Source organism: Carassius auratus, chromosome 50 (genome assembly GCF_003368295.1).
Source record: "Carassius auratus strain Wakin chromosome 50, ASM336829v1, whole genome shotgun sequence".
Taxonomy (NCBI): domain Eukaryota; kingdom Metazoa; phylum Chordata; class Actinopteri; order Cypriniformes; family Cyprinidae; genus Carassius; species Carassius auratus.
The window spans coordinates 2,550,905-2,574,119 of NC_039292.1; the positions used below are offsets into that span (position 1 = coordinate 2,550,905).

The 23,215-nt window shown below is 34.6% G+C and overlaps 2 protein-coding genes and 1 long non-coding RNA gene across 4 annotated transcripts; all 3 read right to left on the reverse strand.

The window, feature by feature from the left end:
- Nucleotides 1–10,130: 10,130 nt before the first annotated feature.
- On the reverse strand, nt 10,131–12,046 carry LOC113066639 (uncharacterized). 2 transcript variants are annotated; one of them, XR_003279209.1, is made up of 5 exons: nt 11,812–12,046; nt 11,060–11,120; nt 10,736–10,771; nt 10,309–10,355; nt 10,131–10,225 (listed from the first exon to the last, which is right to left on the reverse strand). It is a non-coding gene; the product is annotated as an uncharacterized LOC113066639 (long non-coding RNA). The 2 variants fall into 2 exon arrangements; XR_003279208.1 differs by lacking the exon at nt 11,060–11,120.
- A 752-nt stretch (nt 12,047–12,798) lies between these two features.
- Nucleotides 12,799–13,539, reverse strand: LOC113066373 (N-acylneuraminate cytidylyltransferase B-like). The gene is made up of 2 exons (XM_026238285.1): nt 13,276–13,539; nt 12,799–13,009 (listed from the first exon to the last, which is right to left on the reverse strand). Exons 1-2 carry the CDS (start codon nt 13,467–13,469, stop codon nt 12,799–12,801), a joined length of 405 nt encoding a protein of 134 aa, XP_026094070.1. The 5' UTR covers nt 13,470–13,539.
- Nucleotides 13,540–19,299: 5,760 nt separating this feature from the next.
- Nucleotides 19,300–22,601, reverse strand: LOC113066635 (sialic acid synthase-like). The gene is made up of 6 exons (XM_026238572.1): nt 22,360–22,601; nt 21,684–21,899; nt 21,458–21,557; nt 20,919–21,073; nt 19,735–20,001; nt 19,300–19,640 (listed from the first exon to the last, which is right to left on the reverse strand). Exons 1-6 carry the CDS (start codon nt 22,489–22,491, stop codon nt 19,452–19,454), a joined length of 1,059 nt encoding a protein of 352 aa, XP_026094357.1. The 5' UTR covers nt 22,492–22,601; the 3' UTR covers nt 19,300–19,451.
- Nucleotides 22,602–23,215: the final 614 nt, after the last annotated feature.

The window sequence follows — 23,215 nt, forward strand, 5'->3', positions numbered from 1 at the left end:
TTAGTAACACTTTACAATAAGATTTCCATTCATAAACATTATGTTAACATGAACAATATTTATATAGCATTCATTCACGTCAGTTAATATTCCAAACTTAAACATTAAAATATTGTTTTATTGTGATTTTTTTTCCAAGCACATTTTACCAATTCCAAACCATATCAATCTTAATAACTACCATTATTTTTATTTAATCATTTATGAGTGCTATACAATAGTCCAGGAAAGCTGGAAGAGAAAAACAGGTCAAGAAGAACTGACAAAAAGAATTGCAAATAATTAGGAAATAATGTGAAGATTAATTTTTAGTCAATTCTGCAAGACAGACTTTCAGGAAAGGAGGTGGAATAAAAATTAGCTCCTAAATCTTAATCCAGATTCTGGAAGATATATTCCTCAAACCATCGGACAAGAGGAGGTGGTGCTGGTCCTTCACGAGTCACTCTAATCTGTTCATAAAGCCTATATATAAAGCCTTAATATATAGTATTTCACAATACTTCAAGGTATTCTAATTAAATCATTTTTTGGAATCTTAAGTCTCTCAGAGCCTGACACCGAGTAATTCTGGAGACTCCAGGAAAGTGGCAGTTCTGTAAAATGTTGGCGCTGGAGACTAAATGCACCCTGATAGTTTCACACCTAATTCACTTAACACACACACACACACACACACACATTACCCACAGTGACAGTGGGACTGAGTGACATCAGATGTATGATAGTTTTTTAATTTTCTATCATCCATATAGTGTTGTATAGTCATGAAACTATGGTCATGAGACCAGTCATTCTGAGGAAATATGCCTCAGAATGACTGGTCTTCTATGTGTACATTTTTTTAAAGTGTTTAGAAGCTGCACTTTAAAAAAACAAAAAGACATTACTGGTTCCTTTTTTACTATTATTTCAAAAAATCACCACGACAAAACCATTCAAGCTATCCAAAATTCATTCACACCTGTTCTGTAAGATTAAATTCTTTAAACAGTGGTAAAAGAGGATGTGGTGCTGATCCTTCAAGAGTCACTCAAAACGTATCTGTCCATAAAGCCTATAAAGAATTATTCTTAATATACAGTTCACAATACTTCAGCTTGTTATTCTAATTAAGTGAGGGTCATTTTATCAGTAAAATTCCTAAAATACATATTATTTTATTTGAAAGATTTTTATAAATTATTTAAATCATACTCGTTTCTACAATAATTATTTAAAAATAATCCTATAGCTCCCTCTGGTGGCCATTATAGGTACTAAGAATTGCAAGCTTGATTTATAAGTTATGATAGTTTAAATTTTATGCTGGCTCTTGAAAGTGATAAAGCTATGAAACTTACTGTGCTTCCTTCAAATGAGGACTTCTACTTATATAAAAAATTATGAAGATTTAGAATGAAAAATTGTAAAGATATAGTAAAATAACTATTGTATTTTTTTATGTTACTTTAATAAATCTCTATGGCAACACCATTTAAGCTATCCTAAACCCATTCACAATTTAACATCTCAGTATATTGGCATAATGTTGAAAAAGGAGTATGGAGTAGTATGAGGAGGAGTATGAATTCATTTACAGGCTGATTTTATCATAAATCCACAATAAAATTCTGAGTTCTGTATCAATCTGTGTTGTTGTTTGTTTATTTTTATCTTTTATTTTTCATAGGAAGATAACCTTACTCTCCTTTTTAATAAATGTGCTTATAAACCAAGGACAAGCTATTTATAGCTGTATTTATACACTGCTTACTACTGACTATTAATATTGGGACAAGGCTTTATAAAGCATGAACTGACTATTTACTAATGAGTGCAGTTATTATAAAGTGTTATCAATGCATTTACTAATGTTAACAAATTAGACATTATTTTACAGTGTTATTAAATCCTTAAATGACTCATAAGCATTTGTGAAAGTTCTGCTTGCATTACAGCTTAGTATTGATCTGTGAGCTGAACAGATTTACTGTTACATCCATGAGATTATGTAAATTCAATAAATATAATGTCACAGGATGTCATAGGTCAGTATCAAATGAGTTTGAAATTATTATTTGCAGCACAAATAAGTTTTTTTTAGGATTTTTAAAAATCCCTAAAACTGTCAGAAAAGGATAAGACCTAAGCTATTTCTATGTGAGTGGCTAAATTTATTTTTGTTTTTATAATTGTAATACACAAACTATGAAATTATACAAAATGTATAAAAAGGTAAATAAATAAATACGCACACATTAAAAAAGCAGCCAAGTCGAATGAGTTTCCTTTTTTATATAGATTAAAATTGAAGACAGAAGCAAGTGGTAAATGTGGTCACTTTAATATTCAAATCCAGTAGATCCCTTCAGATTTATTTCACAGTTTTCACGTGGCTGTTTTCGTTTATATTCGCCAAGCTATTATGTTTTGAAATAATCTTGTCCGTGATGTGTTCGTTCGTACGACGAAAGGCAGAAACCTGCAGCTCGAAGATATGTTATTCTGCCAGTCGCGCTTTCAAATAGTCTTGCACACTTAAACAGGTCACAAACACCTGCATTTAGCTCTTGTTGTGTTACAATGGGTTTATTGTGTGCATTTGTGGTAATATTTTATTTAAAAAAGCTCTTAAACAAGAATAAATTCGTTTGTTTTGAGCTCGACACTGTACGCGCTGATCGGAGGCGGTGATTTCAGATAGGCAGCCACAAATATTTCATTTTCACACAAACAGTTCAAAAACATCTTAATTTAGCTCTTGGTGTGTTCCTAATTGGTTGATTGTGTGATATCGCTGTAATAATTTATTTTTAAAAGCTTTAAAACAGGAATAAATTCGTTTTCTCTGAGCTCTTTACTCCAGACACTCGTGATCACAGCGGTGATTCATCTCTCCTATTTCTCACGTATCTCTGGCCAGAAATAATTTATCCATGAGCCCTGAACCGGTAATAATCAGATATGTTGGTTTAGCTTGTCAGTGTGAATTAAATCTAAGTATTTGTTTGTATTTTTAACCGATTTAAAAGTGAAAGTAAAAGTCCGGGAATTGAACCTGTAGGGGCGCTATTTCTCTCAGACAATGGAAGTCTAAGCACACACACTCAAACAGAGGGACAGAGTGAGATGAGATGTCTGACAGTTTTTATTAATTTTCTGTTATCCATACAGTGTTGTAAAGTCATGAAACTATGCATATTTCCTCAAAATGACTTTTTTTCTGTATGAAAAAAGGTTTTGAAGTGTTTGGAATTTAAAAATGCAGGAAAATTAATAATTCCATTTTTACTGTCATTTAAAAAAATCACCACGACAAAACCGTTCGAGCTATCCAAAATCCATTGGCAATTTAAGTTGTTTAAAATGTTTTGGCATCATGTAGACAAAGTTTGGTGTGTATAGTGTTACTTTCCTCTGAGCAGTATGCATTAATTCACAGCTAAATGTAAAAAAAATCCACATTCAAATCAAAATAGCTGACTTCCTGTTGATCGTAGCTGATGACTGTGAATTAGAAAGTTGTCTGTCTTAATAAGAACAATTTTTGTACCTAGTTTGGTGTCTGTAGCTAAAACTAACCCCCCCACTTTTGACAAAAGGTGGCGCTATAGAGTGCCTCTTCCACGCCCTCTTATGAACTTTTGCCAGTGTCTAGTTATCATAAATACTGATATGTGTTCTGAGTTTGATTAAATTTTAAGCATGTTATATGCCTCAAAATCACCTGAGAAGTATTCCAGTTTGACATGTTGCCACGGCAACAATATTTTTAGATATCAATATCCCCCCAGCAGATTTATATCGGCTGTGTTTTAACATTATTCTGATGAAGTTTGAAGCGAATCAAGTAAAAATAAGATGCTGAATTCAAAGCATTTTGAAAATGACACACTTCCTGCTGCCAGTTGGTGGCGCTATAACTTTGACTCCTAATAGTCACATATATGCGATCGACATCATACAACGAATAATCTGATGAAGTTTGATAAAAATCAGGAAATGTATGTGGATGGTATTAGACACTTCCTGTTTCTCATTTCTCGCCATAATTTCTGCGCCTCGCCACGAGCAAACCGTTCGAGATATCAAAAATCCCCTGGCAATTTTTCATCCCCAATGTCTTGAGATCACGTTGACCGAGTTTGGTGGCAATCGGCAAAAAACCTATGACAAGTATTTCAAATTCCAGAGCATGCGCTTTTTACATAACTCTAAATAGTTGACTTCCTGTTGGGCAGAGCCTAGGACATGCAATACGAAAGTTGTTCAGGCACGATGAGATCTATATGTGTACTGAGTTTCATATGAATATGTGCAAGTATGTGTGAGCTATACATCAATATTTCTGACTGTGATCCAGGGGGCGCCGTAGAGCCCCTGTGCCACGCCCGGGCCCCAGCCTCTGCAGGCTCCTAAAGGCCCCAGATTCCAAAGTGTGCGCAAATTTTCAAGAGTTTTTGAGTATGTTAAGGACCCCAAAAGCCCCCACAACTTTGACGAAAAATATGAATACTAAACCCTAAATAGCCAACTTCCTGTTGGGCGGAGCCTATGACATGCAGTACGAAAGTTGTTTGGTTTGATGAGATCTACATGTGTACCAAGTTTCGTGTGTCTACGTGCAAGTATGTATGATATATGGCCCTCAGTATTCCAGGGGGCGCTGTAGAGGCCATGTGCCACGCCCATGTATCAGTCTCTGCCCGGCCCTAATGGCCGCAGGTTCCAAGGTGTGTGCCAATTTTCAAGACTTTTCGAGCATGTTAAGGACCCCAAAAGCCCCCGTAACGTTGAAAAAAAAAAAATAATAATAATAAAATATAGCTGCAAGCAGCGATGGCGGGCTCAAGCCACCAATGCCATAACCCCCCCGTGGCATCAGGTAAACTGTGCCCAGCGGGCACATGCATTCACAATATCCCTCTGGCAGTGAGGTTTTAAAGGATACAGCAGTTAAAGGGTTAATCCGAATCATCTAGACTTTAAAATCACATTCACAGAACAATATATATATATAACTTTAGTAACACTGTACAATAAGATTTCATTTATAAACATTATGTTAACATGAACAATATTTATATAGCATTCATTCATGTCAGTTAATATTCCAAACTTAAACATTAAAACATTGTTTTATTGTGATTTTTTTCCAAGCACATTTGACCAATTCCAAACCATACCAATCTTAATAACTACCATTATTTTTTATTTAATCATTTATGAGTGCTATACAATAGTCCAGGAAAGCTGGAGGAGAAAAACAGGTCAAGAAGAACTGACAAAAGAATTGTAAAATAATTAGGAATTAATGTGAAGATAAATTTTTAGTCAATTCTGCAAGACAGACTTTCAGGAAAGGAGGTGGAATAAAAATGAGCTCCTAAATCTTAATCCTGGATTCTGGAAGATATATTCCTCAAACCATCGGACAAAAGGAGGTGGTGCTGGTCCTTCACGAGTCACTCTAATCTGTTCATTAAGCCTATATATAAAGTCTTAATATATAGTATTTCACAATACTTCATGGTATTCTAATTAAATAATTTTTTGGAATCTTAAGTCTCTCAGAACCTGACACATCGTAATTCTGGAGACTACAGGAAAGTGGCAGTTCTGTAAAATGTTGGCGCAGGAGACTAAATGCTCCCTGATAGTTTCACACCTAATTCACTTAACACACACACAAACACACACACACACACACACACACATTAACCACAGTGACAGAGGGACAGAGTGACATCAGATGTATGATAGTTTTTTAATTTTCTATCATCCATATAATGTTGTATAATCATGAAACTATGCATATTTCCTCAGAATGACTTGTATTCTATGTGTACATTTTTTTGAAGTGTTTAGAAGCTGCACTTTAAAAAAATAAAAGACATTTACTGGTTACTTTTTTACTGTTATTTCAAAAAATCACCACGACAAAACCATTCAAGCTATCCAAAATTCATTCGCATCTGTTCTGTAAGATAAATTCTTTAAACAGTGGTAAAAGAGGATGTTGTGCTGAACCTTCAAGAGTCACTCAAAACGTATCTGTCCATAAAGCCTATAAAGAATTATTCTTAATATACAGTTCACAATACTTCAGCTTGTTATTCTAATTAAGTGAGGGTCATTTTATCAGTAAAATACATACAATTCATATTATTATTTTTTTTAAAGATTTCTATAAATTATTTAAATCATACTTGTTTTACAATAATTATTTAAAAGTAATCATATAGCTCCATCTGGTGGCCATTATTGGTACTAAGAATTGCAAGCTTGATTTATAAGTTATGATAGTTTTAATTTTATGCTGGCTCTTGAAAATGATAAAGCTATGAAACTTACTGTGCTTCCTTCAAATGATGACTTCTATGTATATAAAAAAATTATGAAAATTTTAAAGATATAGTAAAATAACGATTGTATTTTTTTTATTTTACTTTAATAAATCGCTATGGCCACACCATTTAAGGTATCCTAAACCCATTCGCAATTTAACATCTTCAGTATATTAGCTTCATGTTAAAAAAGTTTGGTGTGAACTACTTGTGTCTTCTTGGAGGAGTATGAATTCATTTACAGGCTGATTTTATCATAAATCCACAATAAAATTTCTGAGTTCTGTATCAATCTGTGTTGTTGTTTGTTTATTTTTATTTTTTTATTTTTCATAGGAAGATAACTGACCCTTTACTCTCCTTTTTAATAAATGTGCTTATAAACCAAGAACAAGTTTTTTATAGCTGTATTTATAAACTGCTTACTACTGACTATTAATATTGGGACAAGGCTTTATAAAGCATGAACTGAATATTTACTGTTTGAGTTTGAAATTATGATTTGCAGCACAAATAAGGTTTTTTAGGATTTTTAAAAATCCCTAAAACTGTCAGAAAAGGATAAGGCCTATAAGATTTCTATGTGAGTGGCTAAATTTATTTGTTTTTATAACTATAATGCATAAACTATGAAATTATACAAAATGTATAAAAATGTACAACAGTTATTGTTTTCCAATGTTTTTTATTTATTTTTTTTATTATTTTTTTTATTTACATTTCAAAAAATTAGCCTACTGCAATCATTCTAAACAGCTTGAATAAAACCTGTCAATATTTATTATAGACCACTGTAACTGTGTATAATCTAACAAACAAGTTTATTATGAAAATAAAAGTGTGTACACCAGATAAATTGGACGATAAAGAAATTGCTAACAATAGTATAATAGAGCATGTTTTATGTTTTAGGCGTTTAGATGCAGAAATGGACAAATAAAATGTAAAATAAAATGTAATTGATTTAATTAAATATAGATTAATTCTTGTTAGAGCAAAATAATAAATAAATAAATACGTACACACATTAAAAAAAGCAGCCAAGATGAATGAGTTTCATTTTTTATATAGATTAAAATTGAAGACAGAAGCAGCTGGTATATGCGGTCACTTAATATTAAAATCCAGTAGATCCACTTCAGATATATTTCTCAACAGTTTATGTTCACGTGGCTGTTTTCGTTTATATTCGCCAAGCTATTATGTATTTTGAAATAATCTTGTCCGTGATGTGTTCGTTCGTACGACGAAAGCCAGAATCCTGCAGCTCAAGAAATATGTTATTCTGCCAATCGCTTTCAATAGTCTTTCACTAAACGGGTCACAAACACCTGCATTTAGCTCTTGTTGTGTTACAAATGGCTTATTGTGTGCATTTGTGGTAATGTTTTATTTAAAAAAGCTCTTAAACAAGAATAAATTCGTTTGTTTTGAGCTCGACACTGTACGCGCTGATCGGAGGCGGTGATTTCAGAAAGGCAGCCACAAATATTTCATTTTCACACAAACAGTTCAAAAACATCTGAATTTAGCTCTTGGTGTGTTCTAATTGGTTGATTGTGTGATATCGCTGTAATAATTTATTTTTAAAAGCTTTAAAACAGGAATAAATTCGTTTTTTCTGAGCTCTTTACTCCAGACGCTCGGATCACAGCGGTGATTCATCTCTCCTATTTCTCACGTATCTCTGGCCAGAAATAATTTATCCATGAGCCCTGAGCCGGTAATAATCAGATATGTTGGTTTAGCTTGTCAGTGTGAATTAAATCTAAGTATTTATGTTTATTTTTAACCGATTTAAAAATGAAAGTAAAAGTCCGGTAATTGCACCTGTAGGGGCGCAATTTCTCTCAGACAATGGAAGTCTAAGCACACACACTCAAACAGAGGGACAGAGTGAGATGAGATGTCTGACAGTTTTTTAATTTTCTGTTATCCATACAGTGTTGTAAAGTCGTGAAACTATCCATATTTACTCAGAATGACTTTTTTTCTGTAAGAAAAAAGGTTTTGAAGTGTTTGGAATTTAAAAATGCAGGAAAATTAATAATTCCATTTTTACTGTCATTTAAAAAAATCACCACTACAAAACCGTTCAAGCTATCCAAAATCCATTGGCAATTTAAGTTGTTTAAAATGTTTTGGCATCATGTAGACAAAGTTTGGTGTGTATAGTGTTACTCTCCTCTGAGCAGTATGCATTAATTCACAGTTAAATGTAAAAAAAAATCCACATTCAAATCAAAATAGCTTACTTCCTGTTGATCGTAGCTAATGACTGTGAATTAGAAAGTTGTCCGTCTTGATGAGAACAATTTTTGTACCGAGTTTGGTGTCTGTAGCTAAAACTAACCCCCCCACTTTTGACAAAAGGTGGCGCTATAGAGTGCCTCTTCCACGCCCTCTTATGAACTTTTGCCAGTGTCTAGTTATCATAAATACTGATATGTGTTCTGAGTTTGATGAAATTCTAAGCATGTTATAAGCCTCAAAATCACCTGAGAAGTATTGCAGTTTGACATGTTGCCACGGCAACAATATTTTTAGATATCAATATCCCCCCAGCAGATTTATATCGGCTGTGTTTTAACATTATTCTGATGAAGTTTGAAGCAAATCGAGTAAAAATAAGATGCTGAATTCAAAGCATTTTGAAAATGACACACTTCCTGCTGCCAGTTGGTGGCGCTATAACTTTGACTCCTAATAGTCACATATATGCGATCGACATCATACAACGAATAATCTGATGAAGTTTGATTAAAATCAGGAAATGTATGTGGATGGTATTAGACACTTCCTGTTTCTCATTTCTCGCCATAATTTCAACACCTCACCACGAGCAAACCGTTCGAGATATCAAAAATCTCCTGGCAATTTTTCATCCCCAATGTCTTGAGATCATGTTGACCGAATTTGGTGGCAATCGGCAAAAAAACCTATGACAAGTATTTCAAATTCCAGAGCATGCGCTTTTTACATAACTCTAAATAGCTGACTTCCTGATGGGCGGAGCCTATGACATGCAATATGAAAGTTGTTCGGCACGATGAGATCTATATGTGTACTGAGTTTCATATGAATATGTGCAAGTATGTGTGAGCTATACATCAACATTTCTGACTGTGATCCAGGGGGCGCCGTAGAGCCCCTGTGCCACGCCCGGGTCCCAGCCTCTGCAGGCTCCTAAAGGCCACAGATTCCAAAGTGTGCGCAAATTTTCAAGAGTTTTTTGAGTATGTTAAGGACCCCAAAAGCCCCCACAACTTTGACGAAAAATATGAATACTAAACCCTAAATATCCAACTTCCTGTTGGGCGGAGCCTATGACATGCAGTACAAAAGTTGTTTGGTTTGATGAGATCTACATGTGTACCGAGTTTCGTGTGTCTACGTGCAAGTATGTATGATATATGGCCCTCAGTATTCCAGGGGGCGCTGTAGAGCCCCTGTGCCACGCCCGTGTATCAGTCTCTGCCCGGCCCTAATGGCCGCAGGTTCCAATGTGTGTGCCAATTTTCAAGACTTTTTAAGCATGTTAAGGGCCCCAAAAGCCCCCGAAACCTTGAAGAAAAATAATAATAATAATAATAACAAATAATCCTAAGGAAAACAATAGGGCTCTCGCCCTCCAGGCTTGAGCCCTAATAATAATAAACGGAGCAATTCCAAGAGGGTCCTCACACCATCGGTGCTCGGGCCCTAAAAAGAATGAAATATAAAGGCTTGTATGCAAAAAAAGTTCACACAGTTATATTACTGATTATTAAATGTCACGTAAATTATGACAACACTCAGAAGTCCATTTAAAAACTTTTATTACAATTTAATTCATTAAATGGTGAAAACACTCTCCAGACTTGACAGGGCCAATGCAAATCCCAGGTTTTTGCTGCCTATAGAGAACAAAACACAAAAATTAAGTTGCACTACAGCTTGACCGACATCAATGTGATAAACAGACTTGAAAATGACTTACCTCTTTATTAACTCATCAGCACGCTGCAATGTCGAACAACATACACGCTGAAAGAAATGAAAAACATATTCAACACTGCATAGACCTACACAGAGATATTCGTTTCACCATGCATCCCCAGATGTGGGAGTGAAAGAACATCCCATGACCTGGCATGTCATATTAACACCACTGTGTGATTTGTCAGCACTTGGTGTAATCACTGCATGGTTACGATACATATGTGTACGAAGGCCAACGGCAGTTTTGAAGTTACATGGACACTGGAAAAATCCACAAGAGAATCTATAGTTTGCAAGATTCCTGTGTTCCTTAGCAAGTCTGACAAATTCTGGAATAGACTTTACAGAGTACTGACACACTTTGCAAGATAAAGGCATTTCTAATCTTATTTCCAAACAATTTTAACTTTAGATGCAGTACTTACCCATCCACATCTGGTGACTTCACCAATGATTTTTACCTGTAAGACAAAGAGAAACATGGATCAGTTAAAACATAAAGAGGTTACAAAACAATTCCAATATATAGAGTCAAATTAAATAATTTGAAAAGAAAACAAATTTCAAAGACCAGAAATGACAAGCTATCAACTTAAATGCAACTTAAAAATAGCACAAAAAAAACTTAACATATAATTTAAGTAAATCAAATAATTGAATGCTAGTATTAATTATTCAACCTGTGCATTTCATTTATTACTTGTAAAAAAATGGCTAATCTATTAAATTATTATTATTTATTTATGTACCTATTACAATTAATTTGAGATCTCTTGGTGTCCTAACAGAGACCCGATTTCGAGGGAGAACCTGATTTGTCACAAATAAGAAATGAGAAGCAACCAAAGTGACAAGAATACGGGGATTATAATAGCCATTATCGTGAATATCAAACAATATCAAATATACAACTAAATTATCCGCAGTGCGTTGGCAGTGGCTGTATTCAGATATTAATGCACTTGAAGAAGTTAATGAAAACGAGTGAGCAAAATCATGGGAACGTCTGGTCTGAAGAAGGACTATACCGAGACGAGGGAATTAAACCGGCCCGACTTTCACTGCCTGTGTATTCACTTTAAATGAATACATCGGTTGTACTCACGCAATAAATGCATAATATAACTGAAAACAGTGTGATTGTCCCTTCAAGTTGTGGATAACATTAGTGTAATAGGTCGATTTCGAACATAGCTTTAGGTTTAGGCGCGTAAGGCCTCGATCGCGACAGGACACACGCACACGGTGTAAGTTACACACAAATGTTCAGAAAGAAGAACATTTCGATTACTTTGTTCTAAACTTGAAATTATTAACTAACATTAACAGCAAACCTTGTGATAATTAATATTTGGTTAACATTAGAATGTTTGTGTTACAGACTACTATCAAACTCACCACCGATTATTTAGTGGTAACGTTAAAACGAATATCTTCCCTTTGGGGTGAAACTTTTTGAAATACACATCTTTAAGATATTGAATAAAATTGTAGATCTCACCTGACTGGTTCTCGTTGGTCTTGTTCATCCTCAAAGGCTCAGAAAATGAATTGGAAAATGAGTGCAGGCTGACGGTTTAAATGATTGGTTGCCAGGTATATCGCGTACGATTCCGCTCTTTATGTAATTAGTGTGTTTAATAGAAAGCAAAATAATAATATTAAAAATATATCATGGGAATTGATTTTATCTATTTACCTAGCCTATATTTTTGACATCTACATCTCTACAACTACCTCCCACCAACAAAATTGTTGGCTATAACCTATGAGATTAGGTGGGTTTTGTGTCAAAATCTGGCAACCATAAAGATACGCAATTAAAAAACACCCACATAAATCATTCAACTTTTTTTAACTAAATGCCAAATGCCTTAATATATGGGTTACCATATGAAAGATGTATTATAAAATTCCTTATAAATAAATATATAATTAATAAATAAAATTCCTTGTAAACTGGATTATTACTGTCATCAATTTAACAGTAATATAAGGATTACTGTAATTATTTTCCCACTCTATTGTTTTTTTCAAAGAATAGCATAAATTGACAGCAACTGTCCTGTAAATAGTTTCTACAGTAAGACAAAGCTGGAAATACAGCAATAATACTGCAAAAGTTATAAAATTGACAGCAACTTACTGTAAACTGTTTCTACAGTAAGCTTTCTCTGATAATACAGCAATAATACTGTGAAAACAAGAGAAATCGTTTACAGTGTACTATCGGAAACCATCTATTTCCAACTTATGAAGTCATTAATATGAGCTCGCTGCATTCTTTTCTGTTATATATATATATATATATATATATATATATATATATGTATATATATATATATATATATATATATATATATATATATATATATATATATATATATATATATATATTGTTTGTTTTAGTAAAACTCCATAAATTCATACACACTTCCGCTGGAAAATTATAGCAGGACAAAAAAAAAAAAAAAAAAAAAACATCACTTCATGGTTTGTAATGTGAATCTAATTTTAGGTTTGTGAGGTATAAAAACGACTCGAGGTGTGTCTCACCGGGTCTCACTCGGATGAACTCCTGGATGGTCTCCAGTGAACTGGACGAATCTTTGGACACTTCAGGACTGCGCCGATGAACTTTTGCGCCCCAGACTCTTGCGACGCGCTCGATCTCATCATGATCCGTGGAAACCCACACGCTGCCAAACATAACATCACTGATTTGACTTTCTTTCTTTCTTTCTTTCTTTCTTTCTTCTTCTTAACAACCTTTTGTTCTATGTATTTTACGTACACAACGACAAAAGAGTAAAAGTCTTTTAAAATCTTATTTTAAAATACTACATCAGATTTTATTTAGAATAAGTAAGTTCTTGTCCTTTCATTAACATTTCACTTAATTTTTCTCATGCACAAAAGTCAAACAAGCCTATATTATAGCCATTATAATAAAACAAAAAGTTACCTCTCAAAGACTTCTGAATCCAAGGCAGCTCTCAGAACCCACGCGATGAGAGGAACACCGGCCAGATTCTTGATGTTCTTCAGAGGGATTCCTTTACTGCCACCGCGGGCCAGAATCAGAGCCGCCCGGTGAGGCTTTCGGGCGGACGGGTCACAGACACCTGAGATCACCTCGTCGATCATGTTACTCTCCATCGCCGCGGAAATAACACAAACACTGCTCTTTATACGGACTGGACACTTCTATATGAGAATAAATTCTTTAATTGATTAGATTATTAAATAGAGAGAAGAAATGCTGAAGTTTAATCAAACAAAGGCTTTATACGGGTCTCTCTGAATCGTAAATAATGTCCTGAAATCTATATTACACTGTGTCTCGTATCACTCTGCGATCTCTGAGACATTCATCTAAACTCGAGAAACGCAATGACAACGTGTGCTGATTTACAACAGTCACTGAGAGTGAGCAAACAACTCTTGATAGATGTCCAAAAGCTACTATCCAGATAACGCGAGGGAAAAAAACTCTCAATAGGAGGAGGAAGAGCACCTGTAAGTGTTTTCTGTTTTCTTAGCGAAAACTTTACGATAATTAAACAATTCTGGCGTATAGTAGAAATGAAAATTCTTGAACTCTGATACGAAATGTAAAAATCTTTTTAAAAGCTTGAATATGTGTTTTATGTTTTATATCGAATTTGACGCGTTAGGCTTTTATGGCTCTGTTACTTCTCCCTAATTGCGTGGCGTCTAGGGGTTGTGTAATGTATGAAACAAAACATTTAATAAATAAAGTATTATTTAAGATGCTTCTCTGTTAAGGAGATGTGATGCGTGAGATTAAGAAGCAAGCAGAAGCAAAAACTGAATTTGAACTTGCTTTTAGGAGGAAAAAAAATATTAAATATAACAAAACACCCAATAATGCAATAACAGTGAATCAAATACAGTAATATAAAAATACTATTGTAAACGAAGGTATAGGTATGAATATCAACACCTTTAGTACAAATACCACTAAAAACGCTACTAAAATGCATCCTTTAGGGGCAAATAAGGTATAAATGTATACCTATTGAAAGGACATTGTCCCAGTGACTGTATTAAACAAAAGAAGGAAAAAGTGTTTGATATTAGATATTATAATTTACAGTATATTACACTCACCCACCACAAGAGAGCAGCAGTGTAACATGATTATCTAATTTTACATGAAATTGAATTTTTGGCTGGCATGTTCAAAACATCTACAAATTCCCCTAAAAGATGCATGCACAGATAATAATAGAAATGTTTAATGATGAATCTCATCATAGATTTTTGCTCATTTTTTGTCCATTGTATAAATCTAACAGGTTTTAGGAAAATATTATTTTCCCCTTCACATTTTAATCTCAAAACCCAGAGAGTTTTAATTCTACAAGTTTAGGCTTTTCATGAAATAAAGGAGGCGGTTCAAAGACAGACCAGAGCTGATGTGTTTGATCTCTTCAATTAAAGGAAGGGTTTGAGATCTGTGCTGTTGCAGACGGAAAAGACAATCTTTTGGGTCAGAGGCCATCTTCAGCGAACATCAGGAATTATCAGTTTTTTTTGTTATCCTTCGGACTCTATTAAAACAAGTGTTTGCTGTCCATTCCCTCTCCCTCTCCCTCTCCAAAACCTTCTTTTGAAAAAACCAATCAGCTCTTTAGATAGCAGCGAGCAATTTATTTAGAGAAAACTTATTTAGAGCAATCTGTCCACAGAACATTAATTTCTGTGCCCCAGACAAAAACAATGTATTAGCTGCCAAGACAAGAGAATCAGTGGCTTTTAAGAAATATGTTAATCTCCTTAAGGCTACAGATTTAGGCCCAATCCCAATTCTACCCCTAGCCCTTCCCCTTCACATGAAGTATAGGGGTGTCTCGATTCTCTTTTGGTTGGAGGGGTTGGGGTAGGGGAAGGGCCAGAAGGTCCTTCAAATGAAGATAGTCCCAAAACATATTTCCATGTCTGATCAGGGCGATAACCACCATGGACATTGATGGGGGCTAGTCCACCCAAAAATTAGAAATCACTAAACCCTTTTCTCAAATACTGTCAATTTGAAAAAGAGAGAGAAAGAGAGAGAGAGAGAGAGAGAGAGAGAGAGAGAGAGAGAGGTGGAAGTTGTGTGTATGTGCGTTTCTCTTTTTTAGAGTGAGTTTACTGAAAAAACGCAATTTTATCCTCTCGTTGCTGGAAAATATAATGTAGTGATTCGGTATTTAAATTGTATTTAATAAAAGTCGTGGGGCAGCGATGACTTTATTTTCTCCTGGTTGTATCAACTGCTCGATTTCCGATATGTGGGTGTGTAAGCTTGTTTATGTGGTTAATGAGGACACACATTTGTATAATGACATTGTTATGACACAGGTATTACAATGAGGAGGTGATTTATGAGGACATTTTCAGTGTCCCCGTAATTCAAAAGGCTTATAAATCATTCAGAATGAGTTTTTTTTAGAAAATCCAAAAATGCATACATTTTCCTGTGAGGGTTATGTGTAGGTGTAGGGTTGAGGTAGGGCAATAGAACATACAGTTTGTACAGAATAAAAACCATTACGCCTATGGAGAGTCCCCATAAACTACTTATACCAACATGTGTGTGTGTTTTAATCAGTGTTGGGCAGTAACGTGTTATTAGTAATGCGTTACTGTAACGCAGTTCCATTTGACAGTAACTAATACTGTAACGCATTACTTTTAAAATAAATTAACTCCGTTACCGTTACCATATGGTTCATTGTCTGTCACTTTTTAAAAAATAATTAATTTTGACTGAAGTGCAGCCTAACCTGTTTGCAGCAGCGACGCATTGTAGGATTGGTGGATGCCAACCACTGTAAACACTAGGACGCACTGTGGGCGTGTTTCCGTTTATTCAAGTATGTGCGGCAGTCATGGCGAGTCAAGGCGAGAGCAACACGAGTTTCTCAAAGTGGAAATATGCTCATTATTCCACTTTAGTTGAGCATAAAGACAAAAACCTTTTATGTTTAATTTAATGTAAGCTGTGTCTTTCTGGTTTGAATGTCCTATCCTAGCCCACAAATTTCCAATCCGTGCGCTTGCGAATTCATAATCTGCGCGCACACTTTCGCAATCCGTTCCCATGGATTTGTAAACTGTAGCCTACTCACGGATTCATGCAGCAAGATACGTGTTAACATACAGTTTTAATGAATATCATTATGTGGAATGGGTCTACAGCAAAGTGTAGACCCATTATATACACACATATGTATGTATGTATGTTTCTCGAAATTGATCCTGAATAATTCAGATTGCTTTCATTTATTTATTTCAAAATGTTTTGTGTTATGTTGTCCATTGTTGATAGTTCATACTTAAACTGTGAAAGGAAAATTTTTAAGGGCTCAACACAACAGCTTTTTATGATGCAGAAGCCACTTTAGCTTTTGATTATGAATATATTATTCGGGTGTTTTGTTATTTATTTCAGAAATCCTTGTGATATACAATATTCAGTTTGTGCTGGTCTGACTTAATCAAAATAGTGTTTAAAAATTCCTTTCTGTTTTACTGTGTTTGTAAACCATAACGCATAAAAGCGCATTAATGTGAACATTAAAGAAAGTTCTTTTAAAAAGTAACTAAAAGTAACTTTTAACAGTAATGCATTACTTTTTGGTGTAAGTAATCAACAAAGTAATTGAGTTACTTTTTGAATTAAGTAACTAGTAACTGTTAACTAGTTACTATTTCTTAGTAACTAGCTCAACACTGGTTTTAATACAGAACGATAATTAAAGGCTCTAATGCACACCAGTATATGTGTGTATTGTAGGAGGGTTAGCGTGACTTCACTTAGTACAACATGTTCCTGGATCAACATCCTTATTGATCCTGGAACAACATTCCAATCAACCAATCAGAATTGAGGGATACCTTTTCAGGAAATATCTATTTTAGACTCATAATCAGGGCTCGGTGCTTCTACACCCTTGTTAATCATTTCACACTGATTTTAAGAATAAATTATGGGTAAGGTTAGGGGACCAAATGATCAGTGAGAGCAGAACGAATGTGTCACGTTACATCAAGAGCATGCTCACAGATGAAAACAGAGAACAAAACAGCGTTGGATGAAATATACCCCCCCCCCCCACCCCAGCAAAAAAAAAATACAAAATGAAAGCTTGTACTACTGTTTCAGCTATTCAAATAGTTCTGTTTTGTATGTAATGGAAAAGTAATCATATTTCATAACAAGTTATGTTTATGTGGTAGTACATTTTATTTGAATCTATTATAAAACTGTTATTGCTAAATAATGTTCCCATTTGTGCTTAAAAAGTGTTAGTTTTCATTTTTTTTAAAAAGTGCATTTATTTTATATATCAGGGGTGGCGAACCTCAGTCCTGGAGACTCGCATCCCTGCAGAGTTTTGCTTCAGCCCTAATCAAACACACCTGAACGAGCTAATCAAGGTCTGAAGGGTTATTAGAAAGCTACAGGCAGGTGAGTTTTAATTAGGGTTGGAGCTGAACTCTGCAGGGCTGTGGCTCTTCTGATCGGAGTTCCCCACCCCTGTTATCTATCGTTTGGTGCTTACGTGTACATTCTGAATATCCTACCCTGTTTCTAAAGAAATACGTGCTTTGAGTGTAAATGTGTCAGTTGTAAATGATGCATGTCTATTTTGAGACTAAAGCATGTGAACGGTGTAGAGATAGTTTGTTAAATAACCTGTTGATCTTATCTTCTTATTTCTTCTATTGTAATGGAAAGTGTTTGAAGTCACTCATGTTTACATTCAGTTATTACTGTGAAAGAGCGATAAACGTGTTGATAATGTAATGTGCTGAAGCCTATGGCTCAATGGAAGCAACTAACAAAGGACTCACACGAAACTAGACTGTTGACTCTAAATACAGTTTATTCGAAAATTAGAGTCATATGAAAAAAGTAAGTAAGCAATGAAGAAAACAACTCTGTGTTGGAAACATCAGTAATGCCAGTGCTTAAGGGAGATGTAGTGTACCGTGATGTTTGGCAAGTGCGAGGGCAAACCAAAAAAGCCCCAAAACCGAAGCACCACTCTGGCTCAAGCGAAGGCCCATTTTAAACGGATCGTCTGATGGAGAACAGGTGTTAGTGACTTCCTCCGACTGCTCATAAGATGATTCCAATGTGTTATCAGTTTTCTTATCTTCTAACAGGCATAGATAAAGGCACAAAAGCTGTCACTGGGACGGTACCTTGTCAAAAAGTTTTATCACAACTGTCAGATTTCTTGTAGATTTGTAGATTATATGTAATGATAGAATACACTAAAGCATTTGGCTTGTGTAAGGTGATATATATGTTTGCTTTGCGTGTTTCCATTGTATTTAAACAGTTTTGACCAGCTGGTGTCAGTGGTGTAGTGTTTCAAGTGCAAAGTGAATTCATTTTATAAACCAGTTGGTTCAGTTGACTAGAAAGATTTAAAAATGTCAGTTTCTCCCACATTTGTTTTCTCTGCAGGTGAAAACTGAGACACAGTATGTACTATACTATTTCTATATATGAGTGCACAAGTCTGCAGCGTTATACGAAAATATAGCAAACTGTATTTCTTTGTTAATTTCTTGTTAATTAGAAAATCTCTAAGTGTATGCTGTCACACACATTTATTTTGTGTAAAACAAATTAAGATGTTTTCCATTGCAGCAATACACAATAAACCCACCTTACTTAAAATAATAATATCAAGTTTCATGAAGGAGTTCTCCACATTGACAAAGACAAAGAGTCAAAGTTGAAATCAGCTGAGAACCAGATTTTATTTGGCAAAGAGTTTATTCTCCACAATTACAATAATAATATAGTTGACCAGACAGGTTAAAAGAAGAAAACTTAACATGACATTAGGAATAACCCCTGATAGCACACATACAACACAAGATGTTTATCTGACTTATCTGACTATGCAAACTCAAGACAAGACGTCTTCTTTGCAAATTTTTTAACAATAAGAACAATAAGAATAAAATAAGAGAACTCCCTCATTGGAATATTGAAGAGTGATTTATTGGAGAGTTTATATATATATATATATATTATTATTATATACTGTAACTGATAATTAATAACAGACCCCTTAATTGCCCCTTTAGTTATGGAGTGTACAATCATCAGCCATCTATCATGGCATCAGTGATGGTGGCATCTTTTTCCAGGTTCTCTGTGATTTTCTTGCCAACCAGTTTGAAGATGTTTTCTGGTCTCACACCCTGCGGTTCGGCCACTTTTACTGTCAGCATGTCGAGAGTTAATATCTCGCCCTTCTGCAATGGTTTCCGGGCCACTACCGACTTACCCAACTGCAAGAAAGGACACACACTGTTATATAAACACATCTGATCACTTCAAACGCCTCCTGCTGCTAAATCTGTCACAATGAGGGTTGTGTCTGACCTTGCTGTGACAGGAAGCCTCACAGGGCAGCATCTGTTTGATTGGCGAGCCCATTGCCATCTCAACCGTCCTGATGGCTCTCACCAGCTCCGCCAGCTCAGCCGGCTCCAGTGATGCTGCGTGGTCACTGCCTTTCCAGGTCTTATCCAGGGTCACATGACGCTCCAGGACCTTCGCCCCGAGTGCCACAGCAGCCACAGACACATGGATGCCCGTCTCATGTCCAGAGTATCCAATGGGAATGTCCGGAAACTCCTTATGGAACTCCTGCAATAGGAAATGGGAAATAGAAAGATTCCTCATTACTCATTAATTTTGTATAATACAGTGGGCCTTTTAGTCATAGTTTTTGATGAAAAATATCCTTTAATCCATTAACTCAATATCATGTTAGTTAATACCACTGACTAAAATTACATCTAACTTTAGTATATCAAAATCAACTAAATATTTTATTATGTTTAGCAAAAAAAATAAAAAAAATAATAATATTTAAATATTTACATTTTGTTGTAATTTTTAGTTTGAGTTAAAGTTTTAGTAATTTTGTGTTTTTTAAAATTTTGTAACCTGTATTAGTTTTATTAAACATCGATATAGTTTTTATTAAATAACTATATAGATTTTATTAAATATTAATATTTGTTATTTTTACAACTTGAAAAAACAAATTTTTGTTCTTCAAGTTTTCACATTTTAATTTTATTTCGGTTTATTTTATGTTTTTTTGTTTTAGTATTTGTTTAAGTTAATAATAACCCTGAATAAAACAATTAAGAATTCATTTTTGCAAAGTGAAACCAAATATTCAAACATTGTATACATTAATTTAGCATATTAAAATATCAGTGTTGTTTTAATGTCATTGATAAACTATTAAATATATATATATGTTTTCATTTTAGTTTTAGTTACGGGTTTAATAATTTTGTTTGTTTCTATATCTTTTAAGTTTGAAAATTTGGCAAAAACAAGTGAAAACCTTTTGGTAAAAAAACAGATGTCATTAACCAGTGACTAATTTTTTCAAAAGAAATATTCAAGCATTTTATATATTAAATTAGCATGTTAAAATTTAGCTAAAATTAAAAATGAAATTAATCGTCTTCATGCTAATTTTTCTTGTCATAACATTAGAATATTTTCATCAGTAATTTATGTAGTTGACAAGTGGCTTGTCTTACAGGGATCAGACTGAGGTTGACGTGCTCTATCGGCAGTGGATAAGCGCTGGTGCACTGCAGGAAAGTAAAATTGGGATTGTGTTTCTTAACGGTTTGGTAAACACAGTGCATGGTCTCCATCGACTGCATTCCACTAGATATCACCATGGGACGACCTACAAAAAACAAGCCAAAAATATTAGCTTGGTTAACATTAAAAGTAAATTATCTGCAGACTTTTTATATGCAGGCATCTGCAGAAACTAACTGCAAGAATGAAAATCCAGAAAATCTGCCCCAGGATTTGTAGGTTTCATTCTCTCAGCTCTCTGGCCAATCAGCACTAAGAGATTTTGCTGGTAGCCTTCTCCAGAATAACTGACTTCAAATGCACATGGGAAGCTACTGTTATTCAGTTCTCTGTTTCTGCTTGAACTTTTCTTATATTCGCACAGTTTGGATAGCTTCTTGTGCCATTTAATTCATCTGATGAACAACAACTTCTGAAAATCTTTACTGATTTTTCATTACAAAAGGCTGTCAGCTTCAGTAAGTTTTACCTTTTTTGGCCGTTTTCTCCAGGTAAGGGATGTTGTTAGTGTCTGCTGAGGCAACTTTGAAAAACGGCACATTGATTTCATGAAGAAATTCAATTGCCATCTGACAGAGATAGGGAGAGGAAAAGTTAAGAGATGCATTTGAGTCTACTTGGTTTTGGAGGGACATTAAATAACCACATGCATATATTCTCTCGCTTTAAATTTGAAATGTTCTGCATTTGTTCACCTCATCCATCCCTGATGCTGTAAAGAAGATGCCAATGTCATTGGCGTACTGCTGCAGTTCTCTGTACTGCTGGTGACTGAACTCCAGATGATGCTTGTGAGCCCCGTAGGTCGGCCCCCAGGCGTGAGGGGACGTGTAGGGACGCTCCAGAGCGTGTTTGGTGAATCTGTGTTCGATCTCACTCTTTTGAAACTTGGCACAATCAGCTCCACAGTCCTGCGTGGAGACAAAATGAGAAGTAGAGGTGGATTTTGGTTGACAATATGATTTCTCAATGAAAAACTAATTTCACAAGTTTCTTTATATTTTTTAAAAATGATCTTCACAGTAAGAAAAAAAAATGGTTCTTTTAATCACTGTTCACTGCAAGGTTCTTAGGGGAATAAAATGTTTAACTTCTATGCAAAACCCCTCATCTTATTTTTAAATGTGTATAAAATAGTACCAGTGCAAAAAGAAAGAAAAAATCATGGAACCTTTATTTTTATGTGTGTATAAGAAACAGTGGTGCTTCTAAAATCTTAAAGTTAATTTGATGTGATGATGTTAGTGTTACAGGCTCAGACCATTTTTAAGAAAATGTATAGAAAAAAAACAATATTGAAATATATTTTTATTACAATGGAGCATGAAAATTATTATTATTATTATTATTTTAAATGCAACAGTACTTTACCTTGGCCATTTGGATCATTTTTTTGGCTATTTCTATGTCTCCTTGATGGTTCTGTCCAATCTCAGCGATGATAAAACAGGGGTTGGAGCCCCCTATCTTCCTTCCAGGACAAAGTTCAAACTCAGCAGACATTTTAGAGATCAATTGCTTGACTGATTTCTGATTGAGAGGCTGGAGATGTGATCACTAGCGTGCTGACATCAAGTAAAGGGGCCGCAATGGAGGGCACACCATGATTTAAAGAGATGCAAGTGCTCCACCCAAACCATCACCAACCCCTACCCACACACTACATGGCACATTCTTCAAGAGCAGATTGTTGAACTAGATTAACCAGCTGAATAAATACATAATTACTTTAGTTGTTGTTGAATATTGAACATGTAAAGCAGTTCAATGTTTAGCAGTAAACTATGTAGAAAAACCACATGATTTACAGGGCGTTGTGCACACAGATGACTTCATGAAAAAAAGAAAAAGAAAGTTGCACAAAGAGCAGCCAAGTCCATTTTGTTTATTCGTGTTCTAAAATATTTACAACAATGCAATTGGACATTATATATACATCAGTTCAGAATTTACAAGAAGGAATATATAAAAAGCCTTAATGGGGAGAAAAAACAACGACAACATAAAACAGTAGACATTTTCATGAGAAGTTTCAATTATAAAAATTATTCTTCGAAGCTGTAAATTAATGATTATTGAAGCAGCATACATTTTACAAGAAAATGCTATTTTAGTCTTTCTACTTTCTTAATTTCTATTCAAATTGTAATTAATTTAGGAAATTTACTAGCAATTTCTGAGTGACAATTAGTAACTATTTTTCCCAGTGTATAAAAGCACAATAAAT

Coding starts and splice junctions, on each gene's coding strand:
- LOC113066373 (XM_026238285.1), bottom strand. CDS start 13,469: ATGGAGAGTAACATGATCGACGAGGTGATCTCAGGTGTCTGTGACCCG. Junction 13,010..13,275: donor GATTCAGAAGTCTTTGAGAG/GTAACTTTTTGT, acceptor TATGTTTGGCAG/CGTGTGGGTTTCCACGGATC.
- LOC113066635 (XM_026238572.1), bottom strand. CDS start 22,491: ATGTCTGCTGAGTTTGAACTTTGTCCTGGAAGGAAGATAGGGGGCTCC. Junction 21,558..21,683: donor CAGCATCAGGGATGGATGAG/GTGAACAAATGC, acceptor TATCTCTGTCAG/ATGGCAATTGAATTTCTTCA. Junction 21,074..21,457: donor GGAGAAAACGGCCAAAAAAG/GTAAAACTTACT, acceptor TGTTTTTTGTAG/GTCGTCCCATGGTGATATCT.